We start from the raw sequence: 21,189 nt of genomic DNA on the forward strand, positions 1-21,189 counted from the left end.
CAGCACAAGAGATGGGCTTTACTCTCTCTTTCCTCTTCTAGGCAGTCCCTGCAACTCCCTGCCACCAGTGCACATAGATTTCACAAAGGCGCTAATTGCTTCCAGCTTTCATAAATACTCTGGTTTAGGCCTTTAACCAGGATTAATAAAAAGAGTGTGGGTTTGTTTGGTTTTCATGCAAATGCCAGCCTCCCTGAGGGAGATATTCTGTTAAGCTCTCCCAAATGGCTGCTTTAAGTGGAGTTCACTCTTTCTGAGGGTTTCTCCCAAACCTTGGGTCCTGCCTGCTTTCTTGCACAGGCAATGCCACTGCACCCAGTGCCACGTACACAGGAAGTCTCTTCCCAAAGCCAAGGCCTCTGCTTCAGCTGTGCTTTTCTTTACAGTAATTTCCACAAATCATTATCTACACTGATTTCCTCTGTCTAATGGAAAAAACTGGAGAGAGATACAATCGCTACAGTAACGATTTGTCTAATGTCAGCAGGTTCTTCCCTCTGACACTGTATAAAATGGAAAGAAATTTGAAACATTTCACAATTTCACAATTTTACTTTTGCTATTCTTCATCCAACTCTGTTTTCGATATATGAGGTCACTTGGAATCTCCTTTACTCAGCTGCAGTGGCTCCAGCCATGAGAGGTGGGAAGCATTTCACTCTAGGCAGGGATTGGTGTGTGTGTATTTGCTGCTTCTTGTTTGTAGTGTAAACAGGCATGGAGGTGGATTTTCCCACACGGTGAGTATTGCCCCTTACCGGAACTTGCAAGAGAGCTGGTAATGCAGGTACTTTGGATCTCATTTAGTAATTATTCTGGAAAGTGTTTTAGCAGATGCAATCAACTCATGATGCTGGGAACAAATATGTAGGGGCAGATTTTTAAAACCTCCTGGAGCCTGTTCCAAAGTGATAAGCTAGAAAGGACCATGGGTTTTGCAGCTGTGTTTCATCTTGAAAACAAACTTAGCCATCCAACATTAGCCATCCTTTTAATGGAAAGAGCCTTTGTTTTAAGCATCCTGAGAAAATAGCAATAAAAACCAATATAACATCAAAAATTATTTAGCTAATGCTCCTATTTATCTACATTTACCCACTCATGATGGGTAATTACACAAGTACCCACCGTGAAATAATACCACTGGAAGTTAGCCACACATAATTTTCATGATCACTCTACCGCTTCCCTTCCTGCACAATGCCTTCCAGACACTGCCTTGCAATAAAATGCAAACAACTGCAAGGGAGAGATGTTTTGAGGAAGCTGCATACATCTCTCTGGACAAATATGGCATTTGGAAAGAGAAAGCAAGAGGCCTGAGAATTTTTGACCTGGCTCTTTCCTTTACTCAGTAAAAAGCATGAATGTTGTAACTGTACATTCAAACACAGTCACGGTGAAAATGTGGATGTGGGAATTAAGGAAATAAAGTGTCGATCACACTGACTGTGATGTGTCCCTGCTTCTCTGGACCAGCAAAACTTCCACATGAACCATACCTTGATATTCAGTCAGGCCTTCCATAACATAACCAAGTTCAAAGTTCTCTAGTGAGCCAAATATCACCCACTAAAGGACAAACATTATTCTGAAGGCTCTTAAAAAAGAACATGCATTTTTTTTTTTTGGTGGTTATATGTATCAATCTTACATCAATTAATTTAAGGAATATTTTCTGACAATCTGTCAGAAAAGGCAATTTGTCTTTATAGTCAGATACTCAATGTCTGTGATGTTCCTACCAGCAAAACTTATTTCTGTAATCCCCAGCTGCCTTCCTCTAGTGAATCCACCTCTGCAGAGTTACCACAACAATCAGAGCAATCACCACAGAAAATCTTTCATAAAAAATGGTCCAATTTTCCTCTGATCATCATCTGACAGAGCTTTGTTGCTGTTTTGTCCAGGAGAGGGAAGACAGAGGGCTGCAGCTCCTGAACATATGCCTCCTCAGCTACGAGAGAGAGCACCTGCAGCCTCATGTCACAGATTTTTTTTCCATTCTCCTATACAATAAATGACAATTCTTTATTGAAAATCCCAAAGACTTCTGCTTTCTCCTCTGTTGTGTGATCACCCATAGATAATACCATCATAGGCACTGATGTAGTTTATTCAATTTTTTCTGCATTGGCACAACTGGATTCAGGACAAGATGTGGTTTTTTTGGGTTTTTTTTCTGATGGATATTGTAAATATGGCATCAATAATAAAAAAAAAAAAAAAAAAAAGGAATGCCAAACTAAAAGACAACTAAAAAAATAAGAGAACTTTGGTGAGAAGGAGACTTTTGAGACATCCCATCACCCTTGTGGTAGTTATCCTCGCATTAGCAATGTTAGGGACCAAACGGCACTAGCAGGTGCTGTATGACCTGTCCCCTAGCAGCACAACCACACACCTTGGGTGAGCAGGGTTATTTGCACTACAGCAATGATATCGTGGTACTTCTAGTTGTTTGTCTGGGAAAAAATAAATAGGGAGGCATGAAATGATACCGAGAAAGGCTGAGAGGGGCTGAAAAGTCTTTTCCTAACTTCAGCTTGGACAGCTCCTTTCAATGGGAAGCACACAGAAAACCTCATTTGGAGGAAATTTACAATTTTGCCCTTCCCCATGGAGAGTTTGTCATCCCCAGGTCTTGCCACATTGCTGGCCGGACACACACCATGGCAAGGTGATGTGCAGAATGCCACAGCTTTAGTAGATAAGGCTGATGGAAATGGGGAAAGCCGTTTTTCACTCTCTACACCAATTTTTCCACCACTTCTCGTGGCTTTTGGAAATGTAGGACTCAGAAGTTTTTCCAGACTCATCTGCTACTCTGAGCTTTTAATTAGAAGTAGGCAAGAAGATCAGAAAGCCCAGCTGTTGTGAAAACGCTGGAACACATAGTGAGAAGCAGTGCCTACCTCCTCTCCCGCAAGCTATTCTCACAGCCCCACCACCATGAGCCAATGTTTATCTATTCTCCCTAAATATTTATTAGCATGAATTAACAGGTGACAGGTATTTTGACATTTAGAAAATAAGTACTGCTAATTGAGTAGAAAAACAAAACCTTGAAAACACCCACCGACCACAAATACACAAATACATGTAAATGAAGTCTCAATCAGATCTGAAAATCACCAAAAACTAAACCATTGAGCATACAATGTCTTCACTGACTCATCCCTCAGAGAGGCTCCTGAAGTTCTCAGCTTGCCCCAGGTAATCTTCAAAGCAGAACACCACGATATCATTACACATGTAATAATTAGTGACTTGGATGAAACCTTTACCAGCAATATCACTTTTCAATTAAGACTTTTAGCTGCACTGAGGTGCAAGAAGAGCTGCTTGGTGGAAAACAAATGCTGCGAGCCTCAGGTCTGCGGGGATTCGTGTGGCTCAGGATGATGTGGGGACACAGTGTGGGGCTGTGGGGGCACCAGGGGCACAGCAGGGACATTGGTGTCCGTGGGGACATTGAGGACACAGCAGCGTCTGTGTGTGGTTGCGGAGGTTCGGAAAGACAGTGGGTTCTGTGGGGAACTACGGGCACAGCAGCGTGGGAGCGCCGGGGGGCTGCAGCCCGGCGGGCGCGGCAGCAGCGCGGCGCGGCCCGCCAGCCCCAGCCCCTCGGTGGCCAGCGAGAAGGAGAAGGATGAGCTGGAGCGGCTGCAGCGGGAGGAGGAGGAGAGGAAGAAGAAGCTGCAGCTCTACGTCTTCGTCATGCGCTGCATCGCCTACCCCTTCAACGCCAAGCAGCCCACCGACATGGCCCGCCGGCAGCAGAAGGTACCGGCCGTGCCCTGCCCTGCCCTGCCGGCCAGGCTCTGCCTCTCCTCTCCATCACCCACCCACCTTTGGCTGCTCCATGCCTGCCCCTGCCATCCACCCACCCGCCTGCCCCCTTCTTACCCACCCGCTGTTGAGTTGCCCCTGTGCACGCTCCTCTGTCCGCATCCCTGCCCGCTCCTCGCCGCTCCTGCTGCTCCCCGGGCCTGCAGCTCCCCGGGCACCCCAAGGGCACTCCGGCACAGGGCACCTTGGGCCCACGTGGTGCGCTTCGCTGGCAGCAGCCCTGCCTGGGGGCTCGGGGGAGCCCCCTGACCCCTTGTCACCCTCCGTGCTGCTCCCCGACATGGTCTCCCACACACAGCCGGCGCGGTGACATACATCGTTGCTTTTAGTTACGCAACGTCGGGATTCGGGAAGTTTGGGATGTTGGCCATGTAAAGGTTGTCGAAAGGAGAGAAATGGGTTATATTGCTGGAAAACACCAGGCACGTGCTGTTGCCTCCTGCAAAGGGACTCCACAACTCCATGCTTACTGCAAAGTTTGCTTAACTGGGAGTGCTGGCGCTGACTTGGGGAGTTGCTGAGTCTCATTTCAACTTCTTGTGAGTGTTTATGTTTGGCAAGCTCCCCAAGACCAGCTTCCCAGGAAATGCATCAGCAGAGGTTTGCAATGAAGTCTTTGCCACAGTCCTGACTCGTCCTCCCACAGTGTCACCCCAGCAGGGCCGTGTGCTGCTCCAGGCAGGAGCGCTTCACCTGGGCTCCCCATCTCCAGGACCTGTCTTGGAGCTTGTTTCTCCTCTGAGGCACAAGCTCATGGGCCAGGGCAGAAATTAAGTTTCTTCTGGATCTGGACACAGGCATCTTTCAGTCAAAAGTAGCCAACTATTTCCCTGTGGCAGCCAGAGTTCAGTCTGTGATGTAATGTAGCTCTCTGAAACAGCTGGCTGATTTTTTGTCACCATTTTCGGATGAGTTTCTTAGACTGCAGTTTTAGCCTTGGTACTGTTCTGTGTTCACAAATGACCTTTACAATTCAGGCAGACTCCTGGATGTATTGATGCAAACGACATTCAGTTCTGCTACACCACAGGACTATTATTAGTCATTGCAACATACGGAGGTAGGAAAGTGTATCTGTACTGTATCATGTAGTTTAAAGGCAATATAGGACAATCTGTTGCTGGAAGCTTGAATGATCTGCTTTTGTTTGCTGAGCAAAGTACATAGCTGAAATTATAGCCAGGTTTGGAGTTTCTTTTGTCTGTCCTTTTTGCCTACAATGCTTTTCATCAGATTGTGAATTTACAAAGTCGTTTTGGCTTTTGTTTCCTGTGCAACTTCTTTGTGTTAGAGAAAGACGATGAAACTTACATTATTATTAGTTAGTTTCACTGAAATAAAACAAAGTAAGTCCTGCAACTGTTTCTCACGTAAAAGTGAACTGAAGATGAAACTTACACTGTTGTTTGTTTCACTGAAATAAAACCGACTAAGTCCTGTTTCTCACATAAAAGTGAACTGAAATTGACAAGTAGTTTATTCAAAGGAGTATGAAGCATCTTAGCAGTTCAGAGAAGAGTGGCTGGAAGTGGTGGGAAGGACAGTTTATAGTCCCTGAAATCAAAATAGTGCACTGTGAAAGGACAAGTGAAGGGAGAGGAAAAGGTGAGGAATTAAGTGCAGGTGAAACAAAGAAATTAGGAGTAATGAGAAAAATTACAAAATGGCAGTAATATTCAAGGTTTTGTGGAAGTTACACAGGATCTTGGAAGGAAATAATCCATTCTCTATAAAATGAAGAACATAGGGAAACATTTCTGGCTTATTAACATAGCTAAAATAGGTGTGTCTTGGGGGCTGACCCTCTCCCCTCAAACTTAGCAGTGAAATGGAATTGAGAAAGCTAAATTTGATACCACATGTCAAATGATAACACAAGTCATATTGATAACACATGTCAATTTGAATTTACCCTTTAAAAGGTGAATTAATTCTGTTTTTTTTTGTTTTCTCTATATCCCTATATTCAGTTGTCATGCTGGGAGTAGATCCTTGCCCTTCTTTTTTTTTTTTTTTTTTTTTTTTTTTTTTTTTTTTGCCACAACTCCTATTGAATTAAATTAAAGGACTCCAGAGCCTGGAGTTTGCTGATGAACTTCATGTGCTCCTCTGCTTTGCTTTCATAACACATCCCTCTGAGAAAGTCCCTTCCTTCTCTGGCTGGAGGGAGACCAGAGGGATTTGATCCCTCTTGAGCATCTAGCTTCAGTTGCAGTGTATTGGTTGGGTCTTCAGTAGTGATGAAAGTGTCAGGTGCTCACAACTCACTAGAGTGGAGCAAATGCATTTTGCTTCTTAGGGGAAAGGTGAAAGAAAACTGGATTTTGGTCCTGCTCTAGTGGGGGCTCGGATTAGTTTGCTCATCGGTAAAGGAGGGATAAACTGCTTCCTTTCCCATGTGCCATTTGCCTCTCCACCCTCACAGTCTGCAGTTTGCCGGGGAATTGTTTCATCCTTGAAGAAACAGGGAGCAGAATATCCCCAAGTATTGGTTTTTGCAGTCTCCATGCTGGTGTGCAGGACCATGCTCCCTCCTTTCCCAGTGGTGCTGGACAAAGAGGCTGCTGCTTGATCCAGTGCACGTGCAGGGCCCTGGAGATGCCAGGGCCTGACCCTGCCCATCTGCCCACTGCAGTCACTGCCCATGTGTGCCACAGGGTGTCTGGGAGCCCCACTGGGGCCTTACCCAGGCGAGGGGACCTGGCTTCATGCCAGGCTGCTCAGGCCCCACACCCATGTCGGGGTGCCACCACAGAGGTGTCTGGGGAGAGCTGTGCAGCAGTGAGTGCTGGGGACCTGTCCCCAGCTCTGCTCAGCAGGTTCCACCCAGTGCTGGAAGGAGAAGGATGAGGTTTGGCTCACCTGGCTCACAGCTGTCCCCTGTAGAATGGGCAATGCTGTGATCCTGAGCACAGCCCAGGCAGGTGACCATGGCTTTGCAGGTGAGGCAGTGAAGCTGTTGCCCTGCAGAGTGGTTTCCTGTCTGGGTTATCTGATAACAGCCAGCCCACCCCCACCACAGCTGGAGGACCACAGTTGAGATGGACTGTGTCGCAGTCAGCCCCTGCCAGGCTCCCAGAGCACAGACAGCTTCTAGTAGTTTCACCTTCATTGTAATTTTCTCAGATAAGTGTTGATTTTGTTGTGGCCGCAGCACTGAAATTCTTGCCTGGGCTGTAGATCCCTGTGTGCCTCCCCTGAGGTGTGTAATCCTCCCTCCCTGATCCTGCAGTGCTGCTGTTCAGAGCTGGCTGGTGCCCCAGGGGCTGGGAACACACCGGCACAGCGGGCACCAGCTCTGCAGCCACACACACACGTGTAGTGCTCCGGAGCTGGAAAATGCACCCATGAACCACCTTGAAATAAAGGGAACTGTGTAGTTAAGGTGCTGTTGCACCACAAAGGTAATTACCTGCTGTTTGAAAAATTAGAATGTATATGAGAGCAAAGAGAGCAGCGGTAACGTGTGAATGGATGGTGTAGCTGAGTACTTACTGCATGTGGGCATGACAGCACTGCTTGTTTACACCAGCAGTAAACTCTATGTTTCAGATTTTCAGATGAATTTAAGCAGATGCCACTCAGAACTGGTATTTTTCTGATCCTGACACCCCAGAAATTTCAGCAACAGAGAAAAAAACTGTTTTTTAGATGAGTGTGCTCAGGTCTACACCTCTGCTTTGGGTTTATTTTGATGTTTATGGGGTAAGGCTCCACTTGAGTAACTACACATCTGTGATGTCTACCTGTAAGTTCTTCTATTTACATCTCACTAGCAGTATTTCCTAAGGAAAAAGAAAAAAAAGGCTTATTAGATACCTGCCTGTGTTGTCTTTACTTCCCACTTACGTTTCTTTTTTAAGCCACCACTGAATTCCAGGCACATTTGAGATGCAGACAATGGTCTGCAAGATACTTATCCCTGTAAGGCTTGGTGAAAATAGGGAGATTTTATTTTTATCTTCTACCCCAGATGGGAGGAAGGTGCAGTGTGTGGGCAGCCATTACTAGACACTGGGGAATCTGAGCAAGAGACCAACTGAATGTGGGGGAAAAACCTCCCATCAGAGCTTACAATATTGCTGGATATGGAAGGCTCTGGCCTTATGATGCAGCTCAGGAGGAAAGTGGCTTTGCCAGCTCCATGGCTCCCAGAACAACGTGTTTTATTACTGCAGATGGCACTGAGCTTGGTAATTGTGTGCCCAGGATGTGTGTGGTCTTTTCTCTAGATCATGCTGGTTTGCTGGAAGTAGAGTTGAGACGACCAGCCATGCTTGGTGCCTCTTCCCACTTGATCCCAGCTGTCTGAAGCCTTTGGGAAGACAGCTCAGCCAGCAGCTAGGGATGTTGGACAAGGTGTGTGTCTGTAGTGATGCAAACCAAGCATCCTTGGATGTGGGTAGTACCTCTTGCTAAAAATCTCTGCAGCATGGCAGTCAAAAGGCACAGCACAGCCCTGGAATTGGTGTTTGCTTCTTAAAAACAGCATAAATTGAAAACACTTGGGAAAGGGGCAGCAGGAAGAACTTTTTAGGAGATAAAATGTGGAGAGCACATTGGGTCAGACATTGTTGCAGCTGTGGTTGCCATTGTCTGTTTTGCTTCCTGCAGAACAAGGGAGTAGGCAGGCAGGAGAGTAAATCAGTTCCCAGTGGGATAAATGCAGGATGAAAAAAGTTCCAGATTTGTTGCAGATTACCAGGGCTACTCGTGGGAGAAGTGGCTCATGATTTGGGTCCCTGTGTAAGCCTGTGGGATGACGTCAGGTGCATTAGCAAAATTCTCAGTCAAAATCAGCAAAGCGCTTAAGCTTGTGCTTTGCTGAATGGTGATTGATTTAAGCACAGTGCTTAATGCAGAAGAGGTGTGAGGGGTCAGAAACTGTTCAATTGGTTACAATGCATCTTAAAATACTGAATTCCTGCCATTTCAGCAGGCACACAGATGCTACAACGGTTAGGACATAGGAAAGCTAGTGCAGCTTTCCAAATAACCACATCTTCCTTATCGTGGGTTGGATTGTTACTCTCATGCCACACTTACACAAGTTCTCTCATAAAAGCACCAGCACATTGTTCTTCTGGGACAGACTGAACTCAGGTGGTGTTGGGGCTTGTTTTAGTAGTTTTCTGCTGAAGAAATTTGTTTTTGTGGTCAGATTCTGCTCTGCTGGTCCCAAGAAACCCTTGGAGAATTTTGGTTTTCTCAGCTCTGCAGGGCAGGAGAGGTAAAGACAATACTCTGCTTGTTTTCTGTCTGTCTCTCAGTTGCTGTCTAGTGCTGTTTAAGAAGTAGCTGCAATGTCCAGGCAGCTCTCAAGCATGAGCTGTACCTCATGCACAGCTCTATAGTTGCAGCAAAGCTTTCAGGATAATTATTAGTGCTATGCCTATACAAACCTGGAAGAGTAGTTAGGAGCTGGCTTCACCACTTAGATGGCTCAATGTGTGCACAACACTGCCAACATCAAATGAGAGCTGTGTGTGTGGCTGGACTCTTGGCTGGGGCTGTGCCCAGCTCTGTGCCAACCCTGAAGTGAAGGTGAGCCTGCTTGCAGGGCATCATCATGGCAAGGAAGGTCTGGCACATCTGTGCTGCTTAGCAGTGTGGAGTGCAGAATGTGATTACTGTACTCAAGTTGTCTGGAATCTGCAGAAAACAGTTGTTTTCAGTTAAAACACTTATCATTTATTTTGCCAGTGCCTTATCTTAATTTAATTCTAGGAGATATTAAATATTTGTCATACTTTGGCTATTTATATACTTGCAGTTTATTGGATTGTGAAGTGGGTAATTAAATAGGCTGTGAGCTTGGTCTTTGGCTGTTGTAAAACTTTGCAGTTCCTGATCCATAGCCTGACATTTCAATTTTTGTGGGTGGCAACTCTTGGGCCAGAGATGCTACTAACTAAGAGTGGAGAAGACTTATCTGATCATGCAGCTCCAAGCCCTGCTACAGCCCATTGTTTCAAAAGGTGTAATTTATAGCCTTGCTTTGCATAGTCTAGACACTCTCCCTGAAGCACTTTGCCTCTTGCACAACTTGTAATTTTTTCTGCTGAATGGTGAGTCACTTGTTCTCCATTTACCTATGTGGAAAGTGGTCGGCAAGTCATCTCCCTATGCAATTTTTTGTTAGCTAGAGAAATATTTAATTTGTTTTCAGTTTATTTAGCAGTAGCAGCACAGTCATCACAGCTCTGCTACTAGCAGTGTATATATACAAACCCCAGAGCTAGTGCCAGTGCTGTAGTCCAGAGTGGTACAAGGTAAACATCCTATTTCTGTTTCATGATGTAAACTTGATCAGTATGTTAAGACCAATCAATACAGTATGATCAATAAAGCTGTTGCTTGGAGAGTGTTGATGTGAATCCAGCTAGTGGCTTCAGCAGTACCAGGGTTACACCCCCAAAATGATCTGTAGAAATCAGATATTTTAATGTGCCTTTGAGCATTAAAACTAATTAAAACAGTAGAGTTCCCTTAAAACAGCAAAGGGACTTTCCCTGGTCATGAGTAGCTCTTCTCCATTTGTCACCCAGGAGGGTGGCTGGGGTTTGATGGATGGCCCCTCAAAGGTCTTCCCTTCCTGGAAATAGAACAGGGTGAGATCCAAGGGAAGGTGCCACCTTCCTGCCCAGCTCTTTTAGAGCATGCTGCAGGCATGGCAGGACAATCAGAATTGTCTCCTCACCTTGGATGCTCCTTATGCAGGTGGCCAGTGGGTCAGAAATGGGCCACCCTTCTTGGAGGGCATGCTCCAAGGTCCAGCAGTAGGGTCCAGCTGCCTCTTTATGAGGGTGGTGAGAGGAGATGTGAGGGATGGAAGGTTCCTGGGGAGTTGCCCTGTGTTATTACCTTGGAGGTACTGACAAAAATACACAGAGCATCCTAGCCTGGCACTTACTTAGGAAGAAGCTATTTGTGGGTACAGGATATTTGGGTTACTTCAATCAGGTTTTCCTCTGAACTGTGTGGGCTTCATTTTTAAAACAGGACATAAAGTGCAGTCGCTGAGTGTTTGATGTTAACCTTTTGAAATTGTTGTTTGAAAAGGTGCTTTTAGTGATAATATTTGGTATTGTTTGTCTGTGATTCAGGCTGATAAAGTCAGACATTTTCTAGAATTTAAACACCTGAGTCAAAGTGTCATGCAAATATTTATTCATCTTGGGGTAAGTCGTGCTGTGTTTGTAATTGTCATAGTTCAAAACCTGTCTGTCTACTTCACAGTAAGGTTGGGAGCTTGGACTTTTAGTAGTGTCTCCTCATACCTAAATGTTAATATTTGATGAAGAAACTTAATGAAATCTAGATTTAGTAATGTTTTTTAGTGACGGAGCTGTGGTGTTTATCTTTGCGATATGCACATCTTGAAGGAACCTCACTGACTTTGGTAGGACTTTGGGCTGATGCCACAGTGCATTTGTGTAATACCCTGACAAACAGGGTTGATGGGCTGATGGTCCAGCACTGCCCATTTGTGATCTTGTGTGCTAAATTAGGGTGACATTCACACAAGGGCAGGGTGCTTTCAGACTTTCTGAAATCAAGAATCTTCAAATCTAGCTTTGTCTGTAGACCCTCTGCAGACCACCTTCTGCTCCCTTTTTGGGGTGGGATTTAGATCTACACTTGATGATTTAGGTTTAGCATTTATGAACTGGATCTGATCCTGTACAAGCATGGAGCAGAGTGACCCTGTCCCTGCAAGTCTATCACTCACTGTATATCTTCAGCCAGGTGAAGAATTTTGGAGGGAAATAATTCAATAAACTTTCTGGGAGTGGAAAAGAAGTACTTGTTTAGGGTGTTGTTGTTGCCTGAGGCACTTCTGCAGGAGAAAGAGGCCTCATATCCAGAGCAGCTGCAGCACTGCAGTGTGCACAGGCTCAGTTCAGTCTCTTGGAGCAGGGATAAAAGAGGGTGGTTTGGCTCCCAATTGCCTGTCTTGCACAGGGGAGGACAGTAATAGGGAGGAAATGCTGTTTTCCCGGCACACATCTTGAGGAGCTACTGATAGAAGACGCTATTTGTTAATAATTGTCCTCTTGAAACAGTCTCACAGGTTGCCTTGTAAAGAGCAGTGTCTGCTCTAGCATTTGAATTTGATTTCTAGCATTTGCATTTGATCCTGAGAACCCATTGAGCTGAAGAGGATGGCAGTGGGAGTTTTCAGATTCTGTAACTTTGTAGCAGCCACTGATGCCTGTCGCAGTGTGCTTTCAATCGATGAGGTTTGCAGGGCTGGCTGGCTCCTCTGGGACGCCATTCTCCCTTTCCTGGGGAATTTAAGTTACCAAGGCACATGATGCTAAGTAGGCGTTGCCCTGAGGTGCAGAAGGCTTCAATCCTGTTGAAGGGTTTTACTGCTTTGAGCACCCCAACATGTGGGTTGCTGCACAACCCAGATGTTTTTCGCCACCTCCACATCGCAGGGGAGCAGCCCCATGCTTTCCTCAGAGCCCCTCAGAGAGGGACAGTGATTTGCCTTTGCTGGTAGGGACGTGGGTGTGTGCATGAGGGTCATTTCAGAGCCTGGAGTGTCACAGCCAACATACAGACTCTGGTTGGCACTGGAGAGGACAAGGTGCCTGGCTGGTGGCATCCTGGTGAGATAAAGGGACTTGGCTGTTAGAGGGAAAATAGACTGGTACACCTAAATACAGCTCCGTGCTCAGTGATGTTGGTTGTACAAAAAGGCACCCACCCATCCGATTTCCAGCTGGTTCTTTGCTTGGAAATTAACTCTTATCCCAGTGAGTGATTTGAGGGAGCCCAGTCCAGCCAGTTGGCCAAGTGAACCTAAATACTGCAGAGACACTTTGGGAAGAAATTTCTGGGCTTGCTTTGGCCAGCCTTGACGTGTGGCTGGTACAAGTGGCTGTGAAAGAGAGAAGCTGCTCCGTGAGCCGCCAGCCAGATGCAACCTGTGTTCCACTCAGTGCTCTCCTCAGGTGTCCCTGTTCCTGTCTGATGGGTGTGGGCTGGGAAGGAAGGAGCATTTAGTTATGTTTTAGGCACAGAAAATATGGGATGATTTGGGAACCATTAGTTGCAGTCATCCAGAAGTTCTGTTGGACTGTTTCTGATGCTGTAGTTTCTGCAGTTTTTGTAGGGACTGTAGTTGTTGCAAGGAAGGGGTTTCACTTTGCCTGATGTGCTGTTGCAGGGGGTCAGCTCCTCCCACACCTCAGCAGCAGAGAATTTAGGCAGCTGGAAGGTGAAGTGGGTATCACATAAGCAAAACATCAAGCAAAACATAATTTTCTTCTTAGATGCCAAATACTTTTTCCTAATTCAGCAAGAGGGTACGAATGCTTTGCATGTTGCATGTGACGAGTTTGATTTTATTGTCACCACCTTCCTTCCTTCCCAGCAGACTGCTCCCATTCTTCTTGCAAGCAGAGATGACAGACTCGTCTCTGCCTCAGGAGGAAGCTAATGGGGTGACGCAGCAGGAGCCAGCTGCCTTGCTACCTGCGTGGTGACAGTGCAAGGGGGAAGGAAGGCCACAACCAGCACTTCTTCAGCCACAGGCCAGGCTGCAAGACCTGTGCACGCTGCAAAAACCAGCACTGTGCCTCCCACCCTGATTCTGCCCTCTGCCAGTGAGACCTCTAGGCAGAAGCCATCTGCTGCTGTTATCTGGGGATGTTCTGAGCTGCATGGGGTTGGTTTTTGGTGCATAGCAAAGAGCTAGCTGGAGTTAGGACTGCAGAGATTTTGTGTGTGCTCAGTCATTCTCGAGGGCAGAGCAGCTCCCAACGTGAATTGATGCCGATACTCTGCAATGGGAAAGAACAGGGAGCTGGGAAGGGCACGAGGGAGTTTGGATTTGGGAAGTTTCAGCTTTGCCTCCTCCCTTTATCAGGTGTTTGGTGCTTTAGTCTGTGAACTTTCCTCCTCTGGAAGGGTACCTGTGAAGGAGCTGGAGCAGGGAGGAGGGATTGCTGGTAGTTCTCAGGTGTGGCTGTGTTTTCCTTTTCCATCTCCCATTTGCTCTGCATCAGATATGCCCAGGGCTATGCAGAGATGATGGGGAATAATACTCTTATAGCCTCTAGCTGTTTCAAGAGAGAGCTGGTATCCTGAAAAGACTTGAGCTGATCATGCAGTGGTGGATTACGTTAGTCAAGGCTCTGCCTGGTATGATTTCTATTTGTTTATGGGCTCCTGGACTTCAGTGGTACCTTCTACACTCAAAGATGTTGCTTGTAATTCTGCAAAGACTCTCATGGGTTTTATCTACTCCAAGGGCTACTTCTTTCCCAGAATCTCTCATAACACATTCCCGCACAGCCTGAGCCACATGCTCAGCAGGGAGAAGGGCAGTTGTTGCACTTGTTCCAGCCTAACTGGTGTAGGGAGGGAAGGCTGGGCAGGAATGGCATCAGAGAGCCTGTTTTTTAAACTGTGAGCTGGCTGCTTGTACCAGATACATGAGTTTGCATGGCTGAGCCACGGGCATCCCCTCGAGGGCTACGCCAGCCTGGGGATGGGAGTATGAGCAGAGCAGAGTGGTGGAGCATGCCTGAGGCACGGGTAGGGAACAGAAGCAACATGCCAGTGGCAGGATGGAGGATGGAGGAAGTGAATTTGACACTGGAATTACACTTTTAAACTTCTGATTTTGCTTGTTTTTAAGTGCTGTTACAAGTGCATGTGCTTGTGCAAAGGTTATGAACTGAGCAGGATGGGGTCTCCATGGGCATTGTTAGATTTTTCCATCAATAGTGAAAGCCACTGAAGTGCCTGGACTCCTGTTCTGGCTGATATAAAATGGATGTTTCCTTCTAAGGCTGCATGGCATCCCTGCTGCTGAACTTTTATTTGGAGTTCCTCAAACTATGACCTCTGAAGCCTCTGTGGCAAAGCTCCTGCTTGGTACATATTTCATGCAGCAGGATGTGAGTGATAGAAATTCTTCCTGTAATTTCATCTCTCTGTAAACTCCCTTTTCTCAGCTTCTGTTGCAGGCCAAAATATTCCTTTCTGCACAAAAGTCACCCCAAAAGTGAATCAGATCCTGCTGAGCAGGACAGTCTTCCCACCACCTATTTATAGTGCATGCAATTACCCTCCATGCATCTCGGAATTCTAATTGCCTTTTTATTGCTGTTTGTAGTGTGTTAAAGGTTTTTGAATGCTCATGCCTTGTGTTCTCATTAGCTCTATTTATTCCTCCTTTGGCTCCCTTCCTCAACCTCATCAAATTTAGCATCTTCATGCCTTCAGGGCTTTGGACAGCTCTGCCACTTCTGACTTCTCCCATGTCCTTGCCTGTGTTGCTGCTCCAGATGCTTTGTGTTCCCCAGTCTCATTCTGACGTGCTCTTGGGACCTGTCTCCTGGAGGGGGCTCTGTGCCTGCTGTGATACCCTGCCAGTGATCCCTTTGCTGGTCAGGGTGGCTCAGGGAAGCTGCCTCAGTGTCTCTGACGCAGCTGTCCTGCATCAAACAGAGCTGTTTAACGTGGTGAGGCTGCCCCGGCAGTTAGGGGCAAGTACATGATTTCCAAATGGGGAGCAATGGTCAAAAGTCTGGGGAGCAGCTGGTAATAGGGACTGGGAGTTGGTAAGCCAGGTGAGAGGCAGGTGCTGTGGCCTGGGGTCCCCTGCATGGATTTGTTTTGTCAGGGTGGCTCCAGAGCTGTTGTGTCACCAGTGGTGCCCTTGTGACAAGGCCCTTCTCTAAAGCCACAGTCTCTTGGGCTCGGAGCACAACTGTAATCACTGAGATTGCTTTTTTTAGAGCTTCGTGTGTATCTTGTACCAGTTTTCACCTGATGGGCTTGTGCAGCACCTGGCACCCTGGTGGGTCACTGGGAACAAGCAGTAGCCTGTGTTTGTCTCCTACAGTTTCTTGAGTGCAAAGTCCTTTATAAAGTTGTTTGCTTTATGTTTTAGCCTTGTTGTGTGGCATTTCCATGGCTCAGATTAATTTAATTATCCCCTGGGGTGCTTGCTTGCTCACAGTTGTCCAGGACTTTATTGCCCTCCTCTTGTGTATTGAGGAGCCCACACAAATCTGAATCATCAGTAAATGTAATCACGGTGTTTGATGTTTGTTCTTCCAAGTCCGTGATATATACAATGAATGAAACTGGTCTTAATACCCATCTGTGCCTCCCCTTTCAGCACTTCTTATGTTCCAACATGCTCATTTGCTGTGTACAGCCCTGCCAGCATTCATACTGACCAGAGGAATTAATGTTTTATGTAAAATTGTATCAAAATTGTACCTTCTCACCCTGTAGGTAATTTATGGCCAGAGCTTGCTATCAGCAAACTTTAGCATGTCTGCTGAGCACAGTGTCTGCTCAGGGCGGGTTGAGCTCAGTAGCCTGCAGTGCTCTGTGGGTTGGGGCTGAGTCCGGGTGAGTGCTCTGTGCTGCCAGCCAGCATTCAGTGTCCCTGCCTGCGGCTGGTCTCAGCCTCCGACATGGTGGCACTTGTGACATGGGCTGTGCAGCGTTACTCTGGGCTGGCATCCTCATCTGTGGGCTCTGGCTGAGTGTGAGGGTTCATTAGCCAACAAGAGAATTACTGAACTGGAACTGCCTGGAGCTCCTTGGTCTCAGCGGGAGTTTGCTGTTTCAGGTTCCTCGTGAAAGGTGAAAGCAAAGGCAGAGCTTGGCAGTTTGGGCACTGACTGGGGACTTGAGTTTGAGCCAGGTTACAGGCTCAGCTCTCTACTCACTTCTTCACAGACTCACACAATTATCCAGATCTTTCTCAAGGTGGTGAAAATATTACTCCTTCCTCCATAGAGCACTGGAAGACAGAGCTTGTGAGATGCTGCGTGAATTGCTTAGTGCAGGATGCAGGTCTGGGGGAGCACTGGGGCTTGGTGAGAGTGGCTGTGCTGTAGCTCAGACACACTCAGACACTGAGCACCAGGGGCTGCCCCTTCCGTGACTTGCTGTGTCCTCCAAGCAGCTTTTGCAGCTGCTCCCTCTTAAAATAAGACAGTTAATAGTCTTGCATAATTCATACTTACAAGTTGTACACATTTGGTGATAGAAGGAGCCGATGTTTCATTTACACACATGGGGCTTCATATAGATCTTAACAGCTCTGTGCACAACAGCCGTGCACCCTTTCCTGCTGTTTGTGTTTGGGCAGGTGGACAGCAGGCTGCCTGCTGTTTCCATAGGCAGGGCAGTACCTGGCTTGCCTGCAGCCTGCTCCTCTGACATTTCCTGAGCTTGTCATGCGTGCTGCCCTCCTTCAGGAGGGAGAATTGCAGTGTAATGCAGAAGCAGGACAGGAAAACCTTCATTCTTACTGCTCTCAAAACCCAACTGCTGTATAAAAGGGAGGCAGTCTGGAGTCCTGAGCCGAGTTTTTCTTTGCTGGGAGTCTGTGGAGCGAGACTCTGCTCCAGATGGGCTCTCTGGGTTTGCATATGGATGTGCTCTGGCTGTCCTTGCTTGGGGCGCTTTCGATGCACAACGCGGCCTTCAGATGTTTGTGCTCTGGTAAAGGCTCAGGCTTCGGGGACAACCAACTGTGACTAGCAGGACATGGGCATTTCAACTCGTGTAGCAGCTCAGCTGCCCTCTGTTAAAGCCCACACATTCAGGAGAAGAGTAAGACCTCTGATTCTTTCCTCTCAGCCAAAGGCATAAGAGCCAGTGGCCAGCCAGGAGCAGCTGCCTTGCTGTTTGGGTGCTGCAGGTTTGGGAGGGAGTTACAGCTGCTCCAGCAGTGTGGCAAACCATCTCCATTTATCTTTGGTGTTATGCCTCAGTGATGTCAGAGGGTCACTTTACATTGCATATATATTCAGACTAAGCAAATCACAGTAGTTTTCCTATTAAAATTTAATGATGAAATATGACACTTATAAGTGATTTCTTTTATTTTTTTGTTTAGCCAGTTGTTTCATTTGCTGTATAACCCTCATTCTAGTTGTAATAATCTTTCCTTGCAGTGACTCAGGGGAATGGATGTGCCTTTTGAATTTGTTTTTTTTTTTTTTTTACCTAGACAGATTCTTCATTGTAATTTGTTGGGGTTTTTGGGGTTTTTTGGGGGTTTTGTTTACAGCTCTGATTACTTGCTTTGCAATGCTGTGACCTATATTCAAGGTGAAACTTGTGATAAATATTTGCTTTGGGGAGAGAAGAACAACCATGCTTTTGAGAAGATTAAGACCTGTCAGGCAGAAATCCTCATTTCAATTAGACATCAAAATGCAAATCATCCAGACTTCAAAGTATGTCAAGGTGAGAGCAGAAAGGATTTTAATACATTCTGAAATTAAGTTGAAATCCTTGAGCACTTTAATTGTTCTTGGTTAGTTACACTGTCTAGGAATGGTGTGGGGGTAAGTCACAGCTGTGCAAGGAAGCCCTTCAAAGATATATTTAGTCCCAGGATTTCAGGGTCTAGAGGAGGGATTTGCTCACCTGGATGCTTGGGGGATTTTGCTGTGTTTGAAAGGGTGAATGGCAGAGCCTGGGCAGTAGGAAGACTGAAGTATTTTTTCAATTTCTGCTTGAAGAGATTAGCTATGGTTTTATGAAATGTAAATGAAATTCCTACTCTTCATTCTCTTTTTCTTGTATTCTGACTTCTCAAACAAACATTAATGAAAAAATTGGAGGTAAGAATCAGCAAAAAAGTTAACTTGTCCCTGTTGAAACCATGGGTACAAGGTCGTGGCTGTTTATGTAACAAATCTCAGGATTCAAAAAATGTCCTTGGTGTTGTCTCGTGCAATTTTTCAGAGGTGTTTATGGGGTCACAGTACTACTTTGCACCAAAAATTTTAGCCATACACTGTAATTGTACATTGTGCACCTCTTTGTACCCAGTTTGAATGTATCACACTTTGTAGGTATGACACAGAATCTTAATGACAAAATAGCAAAAATGCAAATTATACATCTTATTTTAAAAAATAATTATATTAGCATGTAGACTCTGAACTAGAAAAACTTCTGTAGACAGAAAAACTCTGTAACTGTCTGTGTTCTGGACCTTGTGTGAAGAGCATTTGCAGCCACCTGACATCACCCCCTTCCCAAGGGAGCCAAGCAGCCAGTGAGTCCCCGTGGCTGGCAGATCTCCCTGGGCCCCATGGGCTGGGGCTCTTTTTGCAAGGCAGATCTGGGCATTGCTCTTGGGAGTTGCTGGGCCTTGGTAACTCAGCAGAGGTGGAAAGGGCTACAAACAGGGAGGCAGAGGCAAAGAAACAACCTCCTGCATCATGCGGGCTGCTGCTGAATCACGATTTATGCTGTTTCTGTACCTGCTGACTTGATGCATGGAAATAGGGTACCTCTATTTTTAGTTCTTACCTTGTGCATTCATGCACATGCACGCTGAAATTATACTTTTTGTGATGGGAGCAGTTTCTTGCCTACACAGGGAAAGTGTTTCGGAGTTGTGGCACATTAATGATCCCCAGTTTCTTCCCTTCCTAAAATCAACTGCACAAAGAGAGAGTGAGGGAGAGCTGCTTGCTGTCTGTAGTAGTACAGGATGCCCTGAGTGCCTTGAAGCTGCTGCTGCAATCAATGCCATCCAGACATGGTCCTGCCCCACTGCCTTTCTGGCAGCAGAATTACAGCTGCCAAATTTTATTCCATACCCTGCTGGCTTCCTTTACCCTCTCCTTTAGAGCTTATTTGATACCTAAATAGGATTTATCAACTATTGCAGCAGGACCACAGTGTTTTGGTTTGTTGCTGTCAGTTTTTAATCTGTGATTTATTTTGCCCCTGTTGATGCTAGTGGAGCAATATTCAGCTCTATCAGCAGAGGAAAAGGTCCCAAGATGAAACCAGCACATTTGTTTTGGCAGGAGTTGTGTGTTGGCTGTTACCTGCTGCTGCATTAATTGTGCTGTGAAAACAGGCACCGCTTTTGAAGTAATTTAGATATAAATTGCCTATGTGAGGTGGGACATTGAGGTGAGGGAAAGCAGTGGCTTGTTGGTACCAAAAAATGACTTTTTTAATTGGGGACAAGATCTGGTTTATTTTGTTTCTGCTGCAGGAAGCCAGTGGTTACTGGTGGAACATTCCAGTGAAAACAAAGTTTTCTCATTCTAGTGTGTTGGGATTGACAGTGGCATTTTGGGAAGAGAAGAAATAAAAAGTACTCTGCTTTTAAATGGCTCTGTCATTCATGTAGCAGCAGCTTTGTGACACTGTCTCTCCTCAGCTGCTGCGACTTCACAAGCTGAGATTCCCCAGAGCTGATGAGATTATTTGGCTCTCTGATGTTCTTTAGAAAATGCATTATTCCTTCCCTGGTATCCTCCTGGTGCACAGGGTGCTGGTGCCTGCCACCAGAAAACCTAGGAGTGAGTGCTGCTGCTGCTAAAATGAGTAAAGTCGTGCATACAGTGACAGCAAACTGGTCCAAGTACTGTGTCCCATGTAAGATGTGACAAAAGGCTTGTGAGGATTCTGCCTTAAATTCCTGTGTCCAAAACCTTAATGTTGTACTTGGCAACCATGAGGTTCTTCCAACTGCCCTCTGTGGTTTGCTCTCAGGAGAAGGTAGCAGGGGAATAGCTGCTGCTCTTGAATACTGGGGGAAGTTTGGCATCAGCTAGGTGAGAACTGTGCCTTTGACCTGAAGTCTCTGTAGCTTTGGTTTCTGGAATGTCTGGATGCTAAATTGTCATCTCCCAGCAGGTCTCTTAAACCACTTGCAGCAGACCCTGTGGCAGCCTTGCTTTCCTTAGCAAGCTTATTCAGAGTCTCAGTATCCAGAAATTAGTGTTGCCTCCAAATTCAGATCCATTTCTTAAATTACCTTTTACTGTGCTGTGAGAGTTTGGTCTGGCCAGCAAGAATGACTTAGTGATTCTGGTACTCACTGTGGCCCAGTGATGCCTGATGTCTTTTGGGTCCTTTGCTGCCCTTCATCCTTACAGAGCCTTGGCACCCACACCCAGGAGAGAATGGTGTCCTTGTGAAACCCTTGCTGGTCCAGTTTGTGTCCTTGTTTCAGGGATATCAGGAATGAAGCAGTCACTTGCATCACTGCAGAGTAATTTTCTGCCTCTGGAGCCACGCATAGAGCTGCAGCACGTTCACTCCTCGCTGCACAGACAGTCCCAGCTTTTCCTGGTGTGAAAAGCCTGCTGAATTGTTTTAAAATGTCACAGCAGGAAAGAGCTTTATTTCTCATACTCCATCATTAATGTCAGCCCAACTTGTGAGCTGTTTGCCAGAAGCACGTGCACGGGTGTAAATACATTGGCTTTACATGGACCTGTTTTCTGCATGTTTGTGGCTGTCCTGCTGAGGGGCATCACCAGCCCGTGCTGGAAAACTCCTGTGGCAAAAGAGAGAAGAAAGGGAAGA

At 46.2% G+C, this 21,189-nt stretch overlaps 1 protein-coding gene across 6 annotated transcripts in view; it reads left to right on the forward strand.

The window, feature by feature from the left end:
* Nucleotides 1–3,705: 3,705 nt before the first annotated feature.
* The window catches only part of CADPS (calcium dependent secretion activator), a 204,619-nt gene continuing 187,135 nt past the window's right edge, over nt 3,706–21,189 (forward strand). For all 6 annotated transcript variants that reach the window (XM_041465232.1, XM_041465224.1, XM_041465241.1 and 3 more), the window contains exon 1: nt 3,706–3,786. In XM_041465232.1, the coding sequence (XP_041321166.1) occupies nt 3,721–3,786 (66 nt within the window). In that variant the 5' untranslated portion in view covers nt 3,706–3,720. The remainder of the gene's footprint in view (nt 3,787–21,189) is intronic.

The sequence above is a fragment of the Pyrgilauda ruficollis genome, unplaced genomic scaffold, assembly GCF_017590135.1.
Source record: "Pyrgilauda ruficollis isolate IOZ18807 unplaced genomic scaffold, ASM1759013v1 scaffold10, whole genome shotgun sequence".
NCBI classification, from domain to species: domain Eukaryota; kingdom Metazoa; phylum Chordata; class Aves; order Passeriformes; family Passeridae; genus Pyrgilauda; species Pyrgilauda ruficollis.